Source organism: Haemaphysalis longicornis, unplaced genomic scaffold (genome assembly GCF_048455015.1).
Source record: "Haemaphysalis longicornis isolate Haplotype H1 unplaced genomic scaffold, Haemaphysalis longicornis Haplotype H1 scaffold_1, whole genome shotgun sequence".
Classification (NCBI taxonomy): domain Eukaryota; kingdom Metazoa; phylum Arthropoda; class Arachnida; order Ixodida; family Ixodidae; genus Haemaphysalis; species Haemaphysalis longicornis.
The window spans coordinates 311,466,643-311,485,602 of NW_027526203.1; the positions used below are offsets into that span (position 1 = coordinate 311,466,643).

Genomic DNA, 18,960 nt, shown 5'->3' on the forward strand with positions numbered 1-18,960 from the left:
GCACCAGATGTTTGCGGAATTGAGCCCTCAGCAGCATGAAGAATGTGTGCAGTCACCAGTTCACAGGCTTCGTCAATGCCCAAATAGCTTAAGGACGTGTATGAAAGCTGAGATAATTGTTTAAATTTTAACCAATCAGCACCAGATTCCTTAAACTTTTTATGGCAGATGGAACTGTTACGGGCTTTATCAATGCCTTTCAAGATGACAGGGAAGTGGTCGCTCCCATAGGGGTTGTCGTCCACTTCCCATTCAACAGCCGAAAAGAGGACAGAAGAGCCGATCGCCAAGTCTATGTGTGAGTATGTATTGTGTGTAGTGCTGTAGTATGTCGGCTCTTTTTTGTTAAAGAGACAAGCTCCGGATGAGAAGAGGAATTTTTCTATCAAGCGGCCCCGGGAATCTGTGCGTTCAGATCCCTATAGTGGGCTGTGTGCATTCAGGTCACCTACGAGTCGGAACGGTTCCGGCAGCTCATCTATGAGAGACTCAAATTCAGAGCTAGATAAACGATATTCAGGGGGAATGTATAGTGAGCAAATTGTTGTTAATCTGTTGAAAATAATTGCCCGGATTGCAACCGCTTCTAGGGCGGTACGCAATTGAAGAGATTGGCAAGGGATAGATTTTTGCGTAACTATAGCTACGCCACCAGAGCAGTGCGTGCAGCTATCTCTGTCTCTCCTAAATACTGAGTATTGGTTCAGGAAATTGGTGTGCTTAGGTTTCAAGTGTGTCTCCTGTAAACAGAGGATGGCTGATTGCGTTTTGTGTAGGATTTCATATATATCATCTAGGTTTTTAATAAGGCCCCGGCAGTTCCACTGTGTAATTATTTGTGCTACCATAAATGTTTAGGGAGGAGATTTTACCTGGTGTAGATGAGGACTCGGGCTGGATGTATACTATCTATCAGTTCTGACTTGGGCCTGTGACACGGGTGTCTGGTGGCTTTTTGCCTCGCCCCGCCATGGTGCGCTGTTCTCTTTCCGCCTTTGGCACTGGCAGAGACGGTGTTACCTCCATGTCATCATCTGAGTGGTGTGACAGTGACGAGATGGAGTCCTTGCGGGCTCCGCCTCGGGATATGTTCGAAGTGGAGGCAGGAGCCCCTGCCGTCCCCGACTGTTTGTTGGACACAGAAGTGGTCGTGGGACCGACCACATCTACGTCAATGGCCGCCTGCAGTCTGGCAGCCGGAAGAGGAGGATTGACGGCAGAGCCGTCACTCCTCACATTCGCAGCTAACACAACACTTGCGGGCGCTACAGGTGTCGTGTCGGATGGTTGGGCTGCCTTGGGCAGCACCTGGGGGGGCTGGGACGGCACCAAGTCTGCTTCGCAGTACTGGGTGGCCGCCGTGACTAGACGCCGCTCCGCCCCCCGGCGAGCTGCATCGGCATACCTTTGCGAAAACATTGAGTGTTTCTGTCGTGCTTCTTGATAGGTAATGTTCTGGGTGACCTTCGTGTTTATGATTTCTTTCTCGGCTTTGAATTTAGCACATGACCGAGAGTATGCAGCGTGGGGTTGTTCACAGTTGGCACATTTCAATACGTTAGAAGCACAGTTCTCTGAAGGGTCATGATGTCCTGCGCATTTGGCACATGTCAGTTTTCCGCGGCAGGTGGTAGTACTGTGCCCATACCGCTGGCACTTGAAGCAGCGGCGTGGGTTGGGTATGTAAGGTCATACGTTGCAATGAAGGAAGCCTGCAGTGACAGACTCCGGTAGGACACTTCGGTCAAAAGTTAGGATCACATGTTTCGTTTTTACTTCTTTGCCATCGCGTCTGATCATTATTCTTCTTACCGCAGTAACGCCCTGGTCACGCATGCCCTCGAGGAGGTCAGACTCACTTTCATTGAGCAGGTCCATCTCAGATATGACGCCCTGCGAGCTGTTAAGGCTCCGGTGTGGAGTTACAGCTACTTCAAGGCCAAGTAGGTCGGTCTGGTTCAAGAGACTATCAGATTGTTTTTTAGTAGATAGTTCTACAAGCACGTCCCCCGATGTCAGCTTCTTTGCCTTGTAGTTCGCGCCAACTACACTCTCAATGAACTTGGCAATTAAGAAGACCGACTTGCAGGTAACTGGAGATTCCTTGTTCTTAGATTGTATCACTAAGAAGCGAGGAAAGTTGTCCGGGGTGTTAAATTTCATGTTGGGCAGAGGTTTGAAAATTACATCGGTGCGGGCCCTTTTTGGGGCCCGATCATTTGGAAGAGAGGATTTCGAAAGTACCATGCGGCATAGTATAAAGCAGGGAACTGGGGTACTTTCTTCTTTGACGTTACCCTGATGGTCAAAGAGGTCCCGAAGCTCCCAGCCTGATAGACAGACAGGGAGCCCATCGGCCGGAGCTTGACCAGGGCTCCGACGGCCACCGTTCACGGCTTCTAATCCTTCACCTTTCAACTTCTCGCCACGGTAGGTAACAGCTTAAGTATGGGGGGCTCGGGGTACGCGGTGTCGCCACTCACCGTCACCAAGATTACTCAAGGTGCCCCGTGCGGGGAGAGATATATATATATATATATATATATATATATATATATATATATATATATATATATATATATATATATATTCCATTCTACACCATTCAGATGTTTAAGCAAGGGCCAGAAGTGCTATTGTACCATGCTGTTGATTTTTGAGAAGTCAAAATTAGTATTTGTTTATTGACTGCACTCAGCATCAGCAGTTTTCTATGTCATATGTTCTCAATCAAAATGTTCCCTCATGTGAGAAATGCTTGTATTACTTCACATAAGTAGTGTGCTGTGCACTGAAAGCTAGCAGTGGTACGTGCATTCATGCATTACTTAGAAACTCACTTCTACATCACCTGAACAAAACACTTTCTCTTTGGAGAAAGGTGGGGATTCGGAAGCTGACTTTTGCAAATCTTGAATACAGATATAAATACGCCATGGAAGAGATTTTTATGGTTTTTCCAGAGGCCTTTCCCAGACCGTAATGTCTATTGCATTTTAAAAACCCCTAAAATTGCAGTCAGATGTCGCATTGAGCAACCTATTTCAGCAAAACCCCACAGCCAGACTGAATTTCCGAGGACGTTTTAAACATAACAAATGTGTTCCAAAAAACTGCATCACCCATAACATATATAAACACAATTTTTAAAACCTCTCTACAACTGCCCAAAAACCTTATTGTTTGTCCAAGCTGAAGTAAGAAATTTTTCTTTCATTCTATGTGAGGGAAGAAAGGACATAGTACACACCCGTGTTGCAGGGAATGTTCATAAAGCTGATATTCATTAGACCAGAGTTTATCTGAATCATGCTCATGAATGAACAAGGCTTTGGCAAGAAATTTTCACAGGTTACTTAAAATACTCAATTTAAACTTTACTTTGACAGTACACACTTGCTTACACTGGAGATTATGTGCACAAAGCACAAACCACATGAAGAAAAAAAAACACTGCCTCAACTTTGCAGCTTCCAAAAATTTGAAATGATCAACCATGCTAACCGCAAGCATCCAGGGAATGATCTTGATCTTCTCAATCAGGTGAAAAAGGTAGAAGAAGAGAAGCACCAGGGTCACCCAGAATGCCGTCATCGACACAAAGCCATACCAGTTGATTGTGCCAAAATAGTTATTGGCCAGCTGAGAGCAGATGAATCCGATCAAGTTGATAATCTGCAAGAAAAAATATAGTGTTAATTCAAATAGAAAAATGACAAGCTTTCCGAATTTGCTCATTAAGAACTACTGACAGGGCTCCAAAACCTGAAGCACCAAATATTCAAATTATTCAGAAATTACAAGACTGGCATTCTGTTCCGTAAAAGTTAAAATTTATAGCTTGCTGGAAAATAAGAGGCCAACTTATAAATTTATGAATATACAGTCAATAAACTGTTTTCTCAGCCCTAGAGCACCTTGAACACAGGGGAAGGAAGTGTCATAACCAGCATGAAGTTTTGAAACGCAGCAAAGACAAAAGTGATCATTAGCATCTTTCCATCCTTCTCTGCTTTGTCCCTTCCTTGCCGATGTTGGCTTCTTAAAAAAGAAAAATGTGGTAGCATAAACTGCTGCGAAATCCCAAAAAATCCCGAATTAATACCATGCATGTGGGACAGAACTATTTGTTTAGACATCAAAAATAATTTTACATTTCTTAGTGCACACGCCCCTGAAGGATCATGGATGGCTTTGCTCAGAAGCTCTGTCCACCTTAAGGCATTTTCTAGTCCATAAAGCCTTGCCAGCTTTTTTTGAAGCGAAGCTTTCAGCCTCGTACTGATGATGTCCGTATATGAAAATGCACTGCAGGAAAACCAACTTTTCCTGATGATGATGATGATCGCAGGTGTAATAAAACTTAAAACACTTCCCTGTGGAGCTTGGTGACAGCCTTGTTAGGCCCTCTACCCAAAAGGCTGATGTGCAGCAGAGGGAGCAGGTGGTGCAGGCGTGCGACGGCGCGACGTATATAGGCCTAATGTCCTGTTCTGAGGTGAATGTTGAAAGCCGTTACCCACAGCTCGAAATACCATGAGAATGACGTTGTCTGCACGCTGTAAAGCTGTTTGCCACAAGGCGTTAAGCCTAACCTCGCATTTCAAGGTTTAGGGCGTTAGGCATAATGTCACATTTTAAGGTTTAACACCTTGAGCCAGCACCCACTAAAAAATGCTCTCACTGTATACCTATTCACGCCACTAGGCCTACAGAGTGCATGCTCGAGAGTTGCTACTAGAAAAAGGTGCATACCTCGACTAGCACATACCTGCAGTGTGGGATTGGCCAACCGAGGAATCCATCACGAGAAAGCTTCGCGTTTAACCACCGTCGTCGTTGGACGGAGGGGTGCATTTTTTTCGTCTTATGTATGGCTTATGTATGGAATAAATTTGTTACGTGGCAGCCGCGCATGGTCTGCGCTCAAAAAGGTGCCTGTGTGCTGCGTGATGTCAGCGCACGTTAAGAAGCACAGCTCTATGGTCTAAATGAATGAATTATTTGTTAGCAACTCTGAGGAACAAGGCTTTGATGGTTTTGCCTAAATGCCGTCTGTAAGTACATGCCATCTGTGCGTATCAGTAAACCATTTTTGAGAAGTTAGTTCTGTCTAGACTTTGGACGGTAGATGCACGTGCCAAGCACTGCTTACCGCAAGATTCGTTCAGAGGCGGCGGCCGCTGCAACCATAAGTATGTACTTTCGCCGACTTTCTAGCAAACTGAACCTCAATGATTTTACCTGATCAACAAGCGCATTTTGTATACCGGTGTGTTTTATACACAGGTGCGACTTATATACGTTTTTTTTTTTAAACTGCCGTTTTGAGGGGCGTGCGACTTATAGAACGGAAAATATGGTATATGGTCTAATGGATACCTGGTACACTGTACAACCTTCTTTTTGAAGTATCTTCCACAAGTTGTAAATACAGTCGAAACTCGATCTAACGAAACCTGATCTTATGAATTTTTCGACCTAAAAACAAATTAGGATTAACCTGCAGGTGCCCATACGGCTCAATACTTTTATGAACTCGAACTAACAAAATAGATTAAGTGCCATTCCCAATTTAATGAAGTATTTCGAAAGACAGACACAGTTAAAAAAGGAGCAATTTCACGCGTGTTTTATCAGAATGCGGCAAAGATTATTGCACCACATCAGAAAAAAAAGAAAGAACAAGCCATCTAGTTTTGTTTTTACAGAGCTCTACAAGATAAACTCAGCAGTCCCGTAACCGCAGACCAAGGCACCCCGGCCAGCACACTTTCCACAATCTTGAAAAGAAAGGACGCTGCCATCCTTGCCACTTCGTCTGGAATTGCGATGAAGAAAAATAACCTCAGAACCACCCTGCATGAGCCCTGCTTATGTAGCTCAATGAAATGAGAGCTAAGTTGTTGAACAAGTTAACGTTCCGCTCAGCGGGGAAGTGATGCAACAAAAAGCACTGTGTTTCTCGAGCCTCCTGGGGTGAGACGACTTCAGAAAAAGCCCCAGCTGGCTTATTTTCACCGTGGACTTTAAGCGCATTGCTAAATTATCGGCAGGCGAGCACTGCGGCCGCCGTAATTATGATGTCATGGTAGCTGCTAGGACGCGCCTCCTTTTAGACATCGAATTTATGGAATCAAATGACAGTCCTGATTTTACGAAGTTATCGATTTAACGAAGTAATTTGCAGTTCCCGGTGGCTTCGTTAGATTGGGTTTTAACTGTATCGTGAATACTGTGGGAGATACGTGATATGAGTCTTGGTCAGCCCCATAGCCTGCAGACAACTGCACCAAAGTTCGAGCCCTGCACTTGCGTGCTTATGCAAGCCAGCCATTTTTGAGAGCTATCTTCCACGTGCCTGCGCTGCCAGGCCTTTCCAATTGTGCGCCTCACTCTTCCCGCCCTTCACTGGTTTGTAGGTCACCCCTGCATATATTGTGGTTACTCCAGACATTCATTGTTTCACACCACTTCAACGGCGTTTACCCTTCTAGAACATGACGATGATTTGAAGAAAACATCAGGCCAAAGGAGCTGCATGCATACTTGATCTAAGCAGTGTAGCTTCTAGGAATGAAAACAGTTGGGGCAAGTTGAAAGTTTTGTTTTCATAGTTTCGCTGAAATCTTTTTCATGCTTGCCTAACCTCAATCATTATGGGCCCCCAAATCCTGGAACCACAATGCTACAATGTTTTCTGCTCCTTTATCTCAATCCCAGATGGTTCTGACAGTAATAATATGTATGTGCCCCTACCCCCCTTTCTTTCAATCAGTCACCTTTTTGCCACATATAGCAGGCAGCTTTTTCCAGCAAGACTAAATATTTTCCCTCACCCCTCATATCAAACCCACGCTATAGCATCAGTGTCAGCTGGGCTTGCACCTGCGGCACAGCGATTATAAGAATTTCGAGCTGGCACATACTTCTTTTCACTAAGGCACGACTCTGGTGAGCTGCTGCTTGAATGTTGTGAAAACATTGCAAAAGTATCAGGGGCACAGAGAAGTTGAATTATCAATATAGTAGTATCAAAATGTTTTCTAACCCCTCCTTAACTTTGAATATCCAGGCTACACTGCATAAAGGTTTATGATATGTGAGCCTACATTATACCTGCACTTTTTCAGGCATGGACCTGGCCTATGAGAAAGGGGGCGGGGGGGGGGGGGGGGGGAGAAGATAACGTGCTTCGCAAGGACTTGGAGGACCTCATTTTTTTTTTTTTTTAGATCCACTGTACTACACGAAGTCTATAAAAATGAAAGTCTATGTGAATGAAAGTCGGCTATGCATACTGACAAAAAAATTAAAGAACTACCAGCTACAATGAAAGCACAGCTGCTGTGTCAAACACTGGCACGCTGGAAGTCGGCATACTGACTTCTGTGCAACAGCACACGCAAGTAATTTTCCGGGCGGCTGTAAGTGGTAGCAATGGACGCTTCTGATAAAGAACGCTTAATGCAATCACAGGTCAAAGTAGCCTTCAGTGCATGGTACCTAAGCCGCACCACGCACTGCCCGAGTTCTCGGGGCGAAGTCCTGTGGGCAAAAAACAACCCCCCATTAAAACACTTTAAAATTCTACACTCTTTGAAGCACTAATAGCTGGTCTTTCATTAATGATGTGCATTGCAATTTGCCACATATCATGTGAACAAAAAAGGAATCTCTTTGCACTAAACCTTGCATAATCTGTGGGGCAATGTCTTCCTTCATGTCTTGGACCCCTCACAACCTAAGAGCATAGCACAGCACACTCGCCATGTTTCTTAAGGTGGCAGCAGCTTACAATTTGGGCTCCTTTGAGGATGCCTGGCAAGGTGCGCAGATATGATGGGTCAAACACCAGCCACGACCCTGTTCTGCTTGTGGTTGTGGTCGTGGTGGTTGTGTGGGAGTCGGGGAAGCCCTGGCCCTGCATCCTCGAAGCGGGTGTGGCGACGACAACAATAGTCTGCTTGCCGCGGCCACCTGCATTGAGGGAGAAACCAACACACAGGCATAAATGACATGACAAAGACCTTCCCGTGTCTAGAAAGGGCCTCACATGTTGACGAAAGCAACACCAAGAAAAAAGTGTGCTATGCAGGTAAATTGTACACTGTTTTGAATCTGAATGTTAAAAGCCTGGAAAAGTAAGCTGCACTACATGCCACTAGCCACATCCGGCTGCATTCATATTTTTCGGTAATTTTGCATCAGGCAAGGTCCTTATTTATGCAAGTGTACATTCTTGCATTCTTTAGAGCGTGTCAAGGGCCGACGCAGAAATTAAAATCAGTTAGGTACAGCTTTGAGCAATAATCTTAAACTTCTCCAATTTCCAGCACATTGCTCTAAATACAATGAGCATTAAAAAAGACTAACAACAGAATTGTAATTTGGGCTGGTTAAAACTTCTTGAAGTGAAAAAATTGGCTAACAAATGAAGGCAAGAAAAAGGTGATGACAGGACGACGCTGGACTTGTAGCTGACTCATTAAAAACAACAACTCCCACCAATTTACTATAAATGCACAATGGCCTTGTTTGGTGCAAGGTCATTTTCCATAAATCAGCTGCTAGTCTAGCATTGCCCAGTCATTACCTTCTTGTCTTTATTACGTAGTTTTTTGTTTGAAGACTAACAAGTTTGTGTCATGGACACAGCCCAGGCTCCAAGGGGGAAAATTATGACAGATGTTCACTTGTGCAGCATCTGTTCAGTATAATTTACATGAAAAACTTTACAACAATGCATAAAAACCTTGGTGCATTGGCTTAGCTCTGTTGATTTCATATGTACTGCAGTATTTATGCCCTGTGATGATACTAGTGCACCATCAGTACCAAAATACAGAGCTGGCCAGCTCAGCTTTGAGCAGATTGACTTCACTCCCGGGAATCCCGGACAGGATTACCTGTTCCAATGGCCATGTCAGTGGCTGCATTAGTACTCAGTCTGCTGTGTAGGTGAAAGCAATGAAGAGCGCTGTGACATCTACGAGGAGTACAAGTGATCCTGTACAAGGGCATTGTTGACGATGAAGAGTGCCAAGGCTATACGGCGAATACGCGCAGCCAAAACGGATGAGCAAAGGCAATATCATTTGGTGATGCCTTTGCACAAAGTTTCGTTTCCTAACTTTATTCAGTGTCAGGCTATCCATGGCCCACAAAAGGGGCAAAACGGGGGGAATTGATGCAAATTCATTACTGTCGCATGAATCGCACTGATCACTCTCACATTTTAAAAAATTTACAAGTACTGCTGTCGCATTTACACAATATCATGTGAATGGGTAAATAATAAAAAAAATGTGCATGCAATTGTGACTAAGTTATTACATGAATTTTTTTTGTGAACTCTTGGATAGTTCATTCATTTGGAGCACATCAGGGTTATTTCCAAATACCACCATTTGTGGAAAAAAAAAAAATTATTGTAAACCAATTAAAATGAGGTACAAATGGTACAATGTTCAGATAATCTGATCTGCATATTGTGCACATGGGTAAATCAGTAAAAAATAAAGCAAGAATGCCTGTGGCCATGTAAACAATCTAATGTAACAAGACATTTTCCACGTGCATCTGTGAATTAGAACATGCAAAGATGGTGAAAAGTCCCAATCACAATGATGATAGATTAACCTGACAGCCTTTTCTGCCTTGATTCCAGCTTATTTGTGCTGTGCACATGAGAAGACGAAGTTATGGGGTGTATTTGAGCATCAGTCCCACAAAGGCTGCTAATTTGTTTTGCTTTGCCCAATTTTTTAAAACTGCATTTAGGTACCCAGTTCCCAAAGTGACTGGGACCCGATCATATCTACCTGCCTGCCTCATATTAGATTACTTGTGAACGTTATTCCTAGACGCTCAAACTCACTCACTTTTGTTAAGGTAGGTCTACTGTTATAATTAAAACTAAAAGGCTGCTTTTGTTTGCTTGATAAAGCCATCAGCATACTGTCACGGAGAAGACGATAAAGAGATCAGTGGAACATAGCACTGTGCTTCACTGCTCTCTTTTCTGTCTTCTCCAACACATTTGTTGTCTTTTCCAAGACAATATAAACAAATATGGACTGGTGTACCTATAGTAAACTGCATGATGCCATTAACAATAATAAAAAAATGTTAAATTACACAGCCTTGTGGCCAACGGGACCGCTGCACTGGGCAGAAAATACCGATTCCAGTTACACACACAGAAAAAAAAAAAAAATCTCCCAGAGCTGACTCTAAGTTAACTCTTTTTCAGCCAATGATCAAGGTGGTATGATGGGGCTCTAGCTGAGGTTTTGGTGCTCAAATGCCACCGACCCCCTTCCTATTTCCCTTAATATCTGTAATTTAGAGGGTCAAGCCACTCATTTTGAGAACACCTCGGTGGCTTAGCAGCTTTGTGTATCTAAGCAAAAGTTTGATTTGTGTGCCAGCCGGGATGGCTGTTTTTATGCAGGTAAAAAATTAAAGCACTAGTGCGGAACAGATTTGGTGCACCACATCAAGGAATGAAGGTCTGGCGACTTACATTAACCCACAACTCAGCACAGCAGCGTGCCTCATGGCCCAAAAAAAACCTTTTGCACATAAAATTCCCATTTACACTTTACCTTGTTTCAGAATGACACCCATACAATAAAAATGCGCCTCTTAAAATGTTTGCCTGCAACAGACACAAAGGCTGAGCAACGTCTTTTTTCTTACTGTAAGATCACGTGTTTCATAGCTCTCTCAGCCTTTGTTCGAAGGTTAATGATGTATTATCTTCTGAAAAATAAATAATTAAACCTGGCATTTTCCTAACCTGCATGTTTCACCTCTTTATTTGCGTGTGAGCGTGTGAGCGTGTGAGCGCGCGCGCGCGCGCGCGCGCGTGCGTGCGTGCGCGTGTGCGTGTGCGCGTGTGCGTGTGTGTGTGTGTGTGTGTGTGTGCGTGTGCGTGTGTGATGTTTAACAGCAATTCCCAATGTGCCCAAAGCCAGCTGGGGTCCTATTCTCAACTTTACTCTATTTTTGCCATGTTCCTAAAAGCCTGTTCTCATTGGTTTACCCCTTTTATTGCAAATATTGGAAGCCAATCAGAGAAGGTCTTTTTGACGCCATCTTGGTATATCGGTGCTAGCGTTTGTACACAACAAAAAGCATTTCAATGAAATCACAACCGAAACAAAGCCTACCACCTGGCCTGGCACATCCTATTTTAGCATATATTGCTAGCTAAGGTTTGCATCTCTTAAAAAAAATTTCACCATCTTCCCGTAGGGGGACCCTGAGTAGTATGCGAAGCAGCCATGGGGTCGACTCAAGTTCCCATTAGTTTTCAGTTCGATCGCGGTGTTGCGGGAGGAGAATGAGGGGAGCGGAGTCGCGCGCGTGATTTATACCGCGGAGCTACAGTGGCGCCCCCAGCGGAGTATGGAGCGGGTACCGTCGCGTCTCTAACCCTAAGCTGCTTCGCATTATCGCGCGCGGAGCCGCAGGTGTTGCCATTCGTTGCGCAATCCCGGAGAGGAGAGGAGCTTCGGAGAGGACAGGAGGAATGCCGGAGAGGAGAGGAGCGTCGGAGAGAGGGGGGGAATGCCTCGCATTCTACCAACACCACCTAGGTGGTGTTGATTCTACTAAAGGTTCCCCTACGGGAAGATGACGACGGTGGTTGAACGCGAAGCTATCTCGTGATGGCTTCTTTGGTTGGCCAATCCCTAGGGGCATCCTGCCACAATCATCATCAGCGGTGCCTGGCCAGGCATGCGCAGTGGGGGTGCGGACGGCGGACAACGACGAGGGAGGGAGGGACACAGCCCCGAGCATGAGATGCTTCGCATCTAAAAGCACACAACCAGCAAAAGTTCCCACACATATTTATTTTACATTTACATGCCTCAGCCTCAGTGTTTGTTTCAGAAAAATGCTTACGTAAGCTTCACCAATCCCACACTTCATCCTTCAAAATTCGTGATATGTCACAAATCATAGTACATTAATCAGCAACGACTGGCGATGCGAGTGCGGTACTTGTCTGTATTGATGACGCTCTAATCTACTGATACAGACCAACTTGCTTTAATACCAGTGTCCTTTTAAGGATCGAAATATCACCTTGAAACTAACTGACCTTTGGAACTAACTCAAGAGCTACTGCATGCCTCGAAAACATATTCGATGAATGGGGGAGAAGTACCTTGCGCCCATCTCCCCCATTTTACTCAAAACTGCTATTTCAGAGTCCCTGTCAGCCCCAGACGCTAGGTCACAGGTGGGTCCAGAGGGCAGCAGCCTCTCTGGAGACACCAGTAGGATGAAGGGGAGGAGGGGGTCGCCTCCTTCAGGAAAACGCCTTGTGAACTAGTACTGAAGGGCCTACGGAGGGCGATATCGCCCCTCCCGGTCATGCCTTGTGGAACTCCACCACCTCCAACAGATCAGTGTGAATCCGCCCCAGTGCACTGCCAATTTCATGTCGGCATCAGAAGCGCGCCGCAGAAGGCCACTTTCCTCCGTGGGTGGCGTGTCCGTACTCCGGGCAACCCAAGCGCGAAAGCGGGAGCCCAAGCGCGGCCGACACGGCGCGGGTGAGCGCTGAGCCGGGTTTATTTATCCCTGGCTCGTTTGAAAGAGAGCGCGGCGCGTGTTCACGGTGGCGGGACCAGCGAGGCTGACAAGAAGCGTCAGTCCCTGGCACGGCTCCAAGGCAGCAGCCACGCACGGCCGCTCGCCCAGACGAGGCACCTGCCGCTGCAGAGCCAGGAACAATCCACTTGTTCGGCTTGCGATCGCGTGTCGCCTGCACGGCCTCGAGTGCGCGGCTTTTACAGCGAAGCTCCTCGCATCTCGTTGGTGGGGTTTTTCGCGACGTCGATGTGAAAAATGGAGGTGCAGGCGAAAAAAATGAACGCGACTACAGTTCGAAATCAATCTGATCAAGGAAAAGATGCGAGAAAGTGGATGTTAGTGTGGTGAAAAAATGTGTTATGTGCTGCGATTAGCAGCTGTAAAGATAGCGGCGGTCAAATATCCGCCGCGACGCTAAGCCTAAAGTTACCAACACCGAGCCGACCCGTGAAAACCGAGCCGGTTGCGAGCTTATCGGGAAGCCCCTCCCCCGCCGCGCGCCAGTGCGTCGCGTTTGGGTCTGAAGCAACTGTTTGAAAGATATTTCCTTTTGTCTGCACTGTTTCTCTTTTGTTTTTTATTGTGAGGTTAAAAGTTTGTTTATTTTTGTTACGATCACAACTAAGTGACCGCTGTCTACACACTTGGACTTTCGCGTGTAACAGCCAAAACCACAGTTTCCGATAACCGCGGTTAAAGTTTAGTAACCACAGTAAAACATAACTGCGGTTACTTCCGCCGTGTAACTATGGTAATAGTCACTTACGTCCCGCCGATCAGCAAGAAAAAGAAATTGCAGAAACTCCCAACGAGCCCCATTAAAGTCTGCTACACTACTACACACGTATGCACCGCTGGGAAGACGTTAGATAGGGCGCCCCGACAGATCAGTCTAGGCCCTCACTCGCGGGGGTTTTCAGCGGCTTTTAGCAGCCCGGTCCTAGCTCTGCTCACGGTCGAGTGTGGGAATGCTTTTGTGCTGGAAAAAAAATTTCTCGGAAGCTTTCCGCCGGAACACCCCTTGCGGAGTTCAAGGTGGATCCGAGGTGCTTGGCGTGGTAGGGAAATGGGCAAGAACGCGGCGGTCTACACGCCCTTTGTCCCGGAAGCTGCTTGCTTACGACTCAGCCACGGGCCCTTTTTTTTTTCCGGCGTTGCTGTTTTACACTTCACATGACAGGTAACAAAGGCCTTAGGAACCAGCCTGTCCTGAAAAGACCCCGTTCTGGTGAAAACTGCCGGCAAATCCCCGTGTACCAATTACGTTTGATCATTCACGATTTCTGTGGGCGCAAATGAAGAGGCGGCGATACCTATTTCCACGCTTTTGTCATTTTTGCGCGGTAATAAGCAACTGCTGTCGCCGCGAGTGGCATGTTTGCTTTCACGGCACTGTAATCTACTGACATAGCCAACTGGTTTCTGCACTTCAGTGTCCCATTAAACTCAGGCCTGACTGATTTGTGCCCGCCAACGTACATTTCGGTACATACGACATCCTGCCGATAATTACGAAAGCGTGTCCTTCGTTCAACCGATAAAAATGTTCCTATTAAAAGTATGCGTGCGTCAGGGGACGAACGTGGAGATAAACAGGCTACAGGAAGTTCGTGCTGTGCCGTACACGAGCTATCGTTTCAGCCGAAAGCGGATGACAGAGCTTTTTCACTACGTGGTGAAAAGTACGCCGAAACAGGAGAGATACCGAAGGTGTATCTAGCAGCTCGCTAAACCAACGACGTTACTGCGAGCAGTAAGTTATCCAGCCAGGAGATAAGCTTAAAGGCAAGGGAACTTACAGATAAGTTACGGAAAGAAAAAGGCGCGCAACCGACAGCCACAAACGCACGCCACGATAAGTGCAGTCGAGTCAAGGTGAGTTTGTGAGTTTTGTCGGCAACTTCTCGCTTACGCTTTCTTCCAAGGCGTCGTCGGTCGACCACAACTGCGGATACAAAGCTATAGGGCTGGGGCAGCACAACGAAGTCTGATATCGCTCAGTCGGCAGGAAGGCGCCAAAACGAAGCCGGTCACCTGAGCCGATAAGTGGGTGCGCTGCTAATCCTCTTTCAGGGCCACAGGTGACCGCTCTCAGGAAGGCAACGATCGGGAAAGGATGCCGCGCGGTGGCATAGAACGCTGTCATTTCGAAATGGTCACTAACGACTGAACAATAAGCACCTAGCTTCACTAATGGAAAATGATGTTTTGGGGAACACACATACACAAAAGAAATGCGGTGTGCGGCCACATGGTTGAAATCCCACGATTAGTAACATGCGCCTAGCGCTCGCAACGATCTCTATCCGTTTACTACCGATACAGCCTTGTTGGACCTAAGGTCCCTCCATACTGCTCTAACATACCGCAAATGTGGCCAACCGCCTCCCAAAAATTGGGGCCGAAACTCCCTACTGGGAATTTTCATATTGCAGCGAGTGGTCCGCTACGTAGATTGTATACGTTCTGGCGCTGAAGTATTCGAGGGCTCTTGAGGTTCTGGGGTTAACTTGTGCTATTTACCGGCGATGACATTTGCTACCATTTCAAGGCATACAATTTAAAGGGGTCCTGAAATACCTTCCGCCGATGCGTGGATGTACATGTAACCGAATAAAGCAATGTATTAGCAATCTCCTCCCGCAAGAATTTTGTTAAAGCGATGAGTACTAGCTGAGAAATCATAAATCAAAAACCGCGCATTATCGTAGCGCCGCGTTTCCTCCTCCTTTCAACTTACTCTCCGCTGTTGACGGCGAGAGAGCCTTCCCTCCCATGATGCTGCGCTCCTCGGCGGTGACGTACTTCCGCTATTGCGATGCTCACACAGCCGTCTGCTACGGGCAAGCTTTGTTGACACCATGAATCCCTCTCTCCGCTCAAGGCTGGAAAAGCGAACGAAAAATCTGGCCGCATGTGTGCGGCGGCCTGGCCTTGCCCTTTCGCGGTGTACGTTGCTGCAGAACTTTGCTATCGGCGGCACGCGACTCTTTATCGGCGGCGAACTCGCAGCCGCACGGGGAGGATCCTGCGCTCGCTCCCTTGGATGCACAGCGCACTGTTTATCCAAAAAGCGCCGTATCAGATGTGGCCCCGCTGGTGCCGGGTCTTATTTTGTGACGGTGGTAATTCCTGCTGGTGGCATGTGAAAAGGGCATTTTAAACCGATACAGAACCCGTGCACAAAACGCCAGTTCAGCTTGGGGCGACGCGTGGTGGAGAGCGGCAACGTTGGCAAAACATGCTCTGCCGCGGCTCTGAGCTTTCTAGCCCTGGAGCGAGCACCATTTCTTTGACAATATCAAACATCGGTTGCCCTGGCAACAAGGCACAAACCGCTCTAGAAGTCAGTTACGGTTGCGTGATCCCGGTTCAGCTTGGGGCCCCACCTCGCGGCATATGGGCACTGCAGGCATGCTTCTCACTCTCATTTGGAAGTGCGAGATGCGTTTGGCATTACAGGAGGCGATGGTGTGTGTGTTGTGGACGCCTTTGTTTCGCGATGAAATGCGACGTTGTGCTTCTGCGGGTGGATAGTGCTTCCCATGGTCTGGATTATCTTTCTCGAGCGGCGTACGACTCAACGTCGCATGGGGTATGTGCAGTGTGCGTGGCTAAAAGCCATCTCGGCTTGTGCGCCAGAGTTAAGTGACTTGCTGTTCGTCCCCGCAAACCGCGCGCGAGGTGAGTGCCGAATTTACGAGGGGCAGGAGGAGGCAATCCATCGTCTGTCAATCGCGGTTCGGACTTGCAACGCATGTTGTGACGTGACGTTGTGTTCGTTCGAAACGCATCCCTGGATTGTTTGGAAGTTGAATAAAATGTATGCGTCAAACCCGGGCATTCGGCTCAGGGCGTTCTCTGCGATTGCAAGAAAGGGGTGCCACGGGGCTTCAACGCTTTCTTTATGGAACGTACTCAAGTAAGAGAATATCCATGTCGTGTTATGGCCCTGTTGCATTCAATACAAACGGTTAAGCGTTTGTTTACACTTGTTTCGTTTGTCGTAAAATGTCCAAGCACTCCGGCACTCCGCTGGCAGATCAGCCGGCGAGCCGACGCTGAGCAGACGACTCATCTCTTTGCCGGAAGTGCGTGAAAAAGCCGCCCAATAGCAGGATGTCTAGCTCATGACGAACATCTGGGAATCGATGACGTAGACATGTGAAGATGGCGGCGTCCAAAAACACGAAGGAAAGGGTGAGAAAAAAGCGACGAACTTTTCAACAAAAGTGTGAGCTTTCCGCTGCGCGTAAAAGAGTAATACTTGGCACAGATGATGTTGACGACCCAATCTAACGATTGCGCTAGTCAATTTAGTGTGCTCAAAACGCCTTTCAGGGCCCCTTTAAGAGGTTACAACAATGAAACAGAAGAACGCTCAAATATCCTTAGCGAAGCTTACCTCACTCACGAAGGTCTCCCAGCGCCTGCTCCCACACTTTGCTTTCGTCCCCCCCCCCCCCCCCCCCACAACAGGGGGTGAGGAGGGCCTATCAATTCCAACTCACGTTAGGCTGCGGACAACAACCGACCGTAGGTGCGTATTTCATGTGGCCCAACCCTCTCCCATCAATGACGCTTCATCAAACGCAAGTTCAACACCAACAAAAATCAACCAAACAACGGCAAACTCTCAGTGCTGACCATCAAAACTCCAGCGCGTGCCGTTCGTGGAATTCGGACACAGAACGAATCGAGCGCACACCTCATATCTTTGGCAACAGACGGAGCGTCCCGTGTCTCTCTTCATATTTCTGACCCCTCAAATGACCTCGCAGCCATCGTCTATCTACCGAGGGATTCTAATTGCAGCCACCAAGACACTTTCAACACCACGACACAAATTATTGGTCTCTTCTCTCCGCAAGACAACAAAGGTGCGGCTCAGGCCCCGAAAAAGGACTCAGCTGACAGCATTTCCCCTGGCTGTGAATATCTCTACCGGCCACCTTAGACGGTGCACCTACGACGACAGACGTTCCGGCTGTGCTCTGCACCCTTGTATGCTGTATGCTGCATGAGCCCGGCCGGCATGAAAATAGAAACACAACAAAGCTAACAAGCTCAACAACGATAATGGGCTGCCGGCGGCCACTCGAACGTAACAGCCTGTCGTGCGTCCAAGCCACTCTTAAACAAACGCAACATGCCTTCCTCGTAAACTGGGAAAAGAGCCAACGGATCGAGGGTTTCGCGACATTATGCTGAGGGTCATTCTTAGTTGAATCGTCTTCGTGAGCATTCTTATCCGTCTATGCGCGTTGTTCTTTCCTATCGGAGCTGCAGCGGTACAGCTGAACGCGCGACAAGAAAATCCACATTAAAAACATCTACGCGAGGCGCGTGAGAAGTCACAAGGAGCAGCGACGTGGGTCCGGCCATAGTTTCTTACTATATACGTCGTACTAAGAAACTATGGGTCCCGCAGCCCGGGCCGTCGTTAATGGCCCGGGCCACGTCAGCAGCGTTGCCCATGCGAGTAGCGGCCGCGATCCAGCGATCGGTAGTTTCGTGTTCCATTTTTTTTTTCTCACTTAAACGGCAACCAGGCGGTGTTAACTGGATCTGTGCCGTTTAAATAAACCGAATGCATATGTTGGCGCCGCTTGAGCCGACGGCGTATCTATGCTTCGTTTTCTTTTCATTTCGTCTACGACAAACCCGGGTTATTTACTAGGTTATTTACCACCATGAAAACCAAACTGTCGTTGATTCTTGTTGAAAAGGAAGGCAATTTTTGTATGACGTGAATTAATTAAAATAAATCCTTAATTTTCGTTTATGCACCAGTTATGCCTTGAATCTTCCCCAAGGCTACCTGGGCATGTATGAATCGTGCCACTAGCAGTAGTAGCTTAAAAATGTGCTGCCGGAGTCTTTTAAACAAGAGCAAGCTACCTATTTATTGCCGCGAACCGATTGCAGCAAACTTCGTCTTTAGGCTCGCTATTATGGAAGGCCACAGAGGACGCTAGTGGTTTTTCGCAGCAGGTAAGACATAGGACCACTACAAGCGGGGATGAAAATTTGGTCCGAACACCCCTAAACCCCAGGTTGCTACTTCGCTGCGCCACCGGAGTATGGTTGCTGGCTGTAACAAGACCTGAACTTCGAGCGAAATACGGGCTGCGGGGCGGAAACGATAAGACGAATGTTCTGTGTTCGCAACCCAGTACTGCGGCGACACGATTAGACAGTACTCCCAAGGTGCTCCGGCGGCGTGAGGAGCCAAGATAAACAACAGCATGACGAAGAATGCAGTCTTTCGGAGTGAGGGGAGGGGCTCAACAGACGCTGAGAAAGGGAAGGTAAAGCATCATAAAAACAACCGAGTCTTTCAACAGC

At 47.2% G+C, this 18,960-nt stretch overlaps 1 protein-coding gene across 2 annotated transcripts in view; it reads right to left on the reverse strand.

The window, feature by feature from the left end:
- The window catches only part of LOC144149979 (plasmolipin-like), a 66,604-nt gene that overhangs the window by 14,951 nt on the left and 32,693 nt on the right, over positions 1 to 18,960 (reverse strand). For both annotated transcript variants that reach the window (XM_077681750.1, XM_077681744.1), the window contains exons 2-3: positions 7,799 to 7,980; positions 3,505 to 3,675 (exon numbers count right to left, since the gene is read on the reverse strand). In XM_077681750.1, coding sequence (XP_077537876.1) covers positions 3,505 to 3,675; positions 7,799 to 7,930 — 303 coding nt within the window. In that variant the 5' untranslated portion in view covers positions 7,931 to 7,980. The remainder of the gene's footprint in view (positions 1 to 3,504; positions 3,676 to 7,798; positions 7,981 to 18,960) is intronic.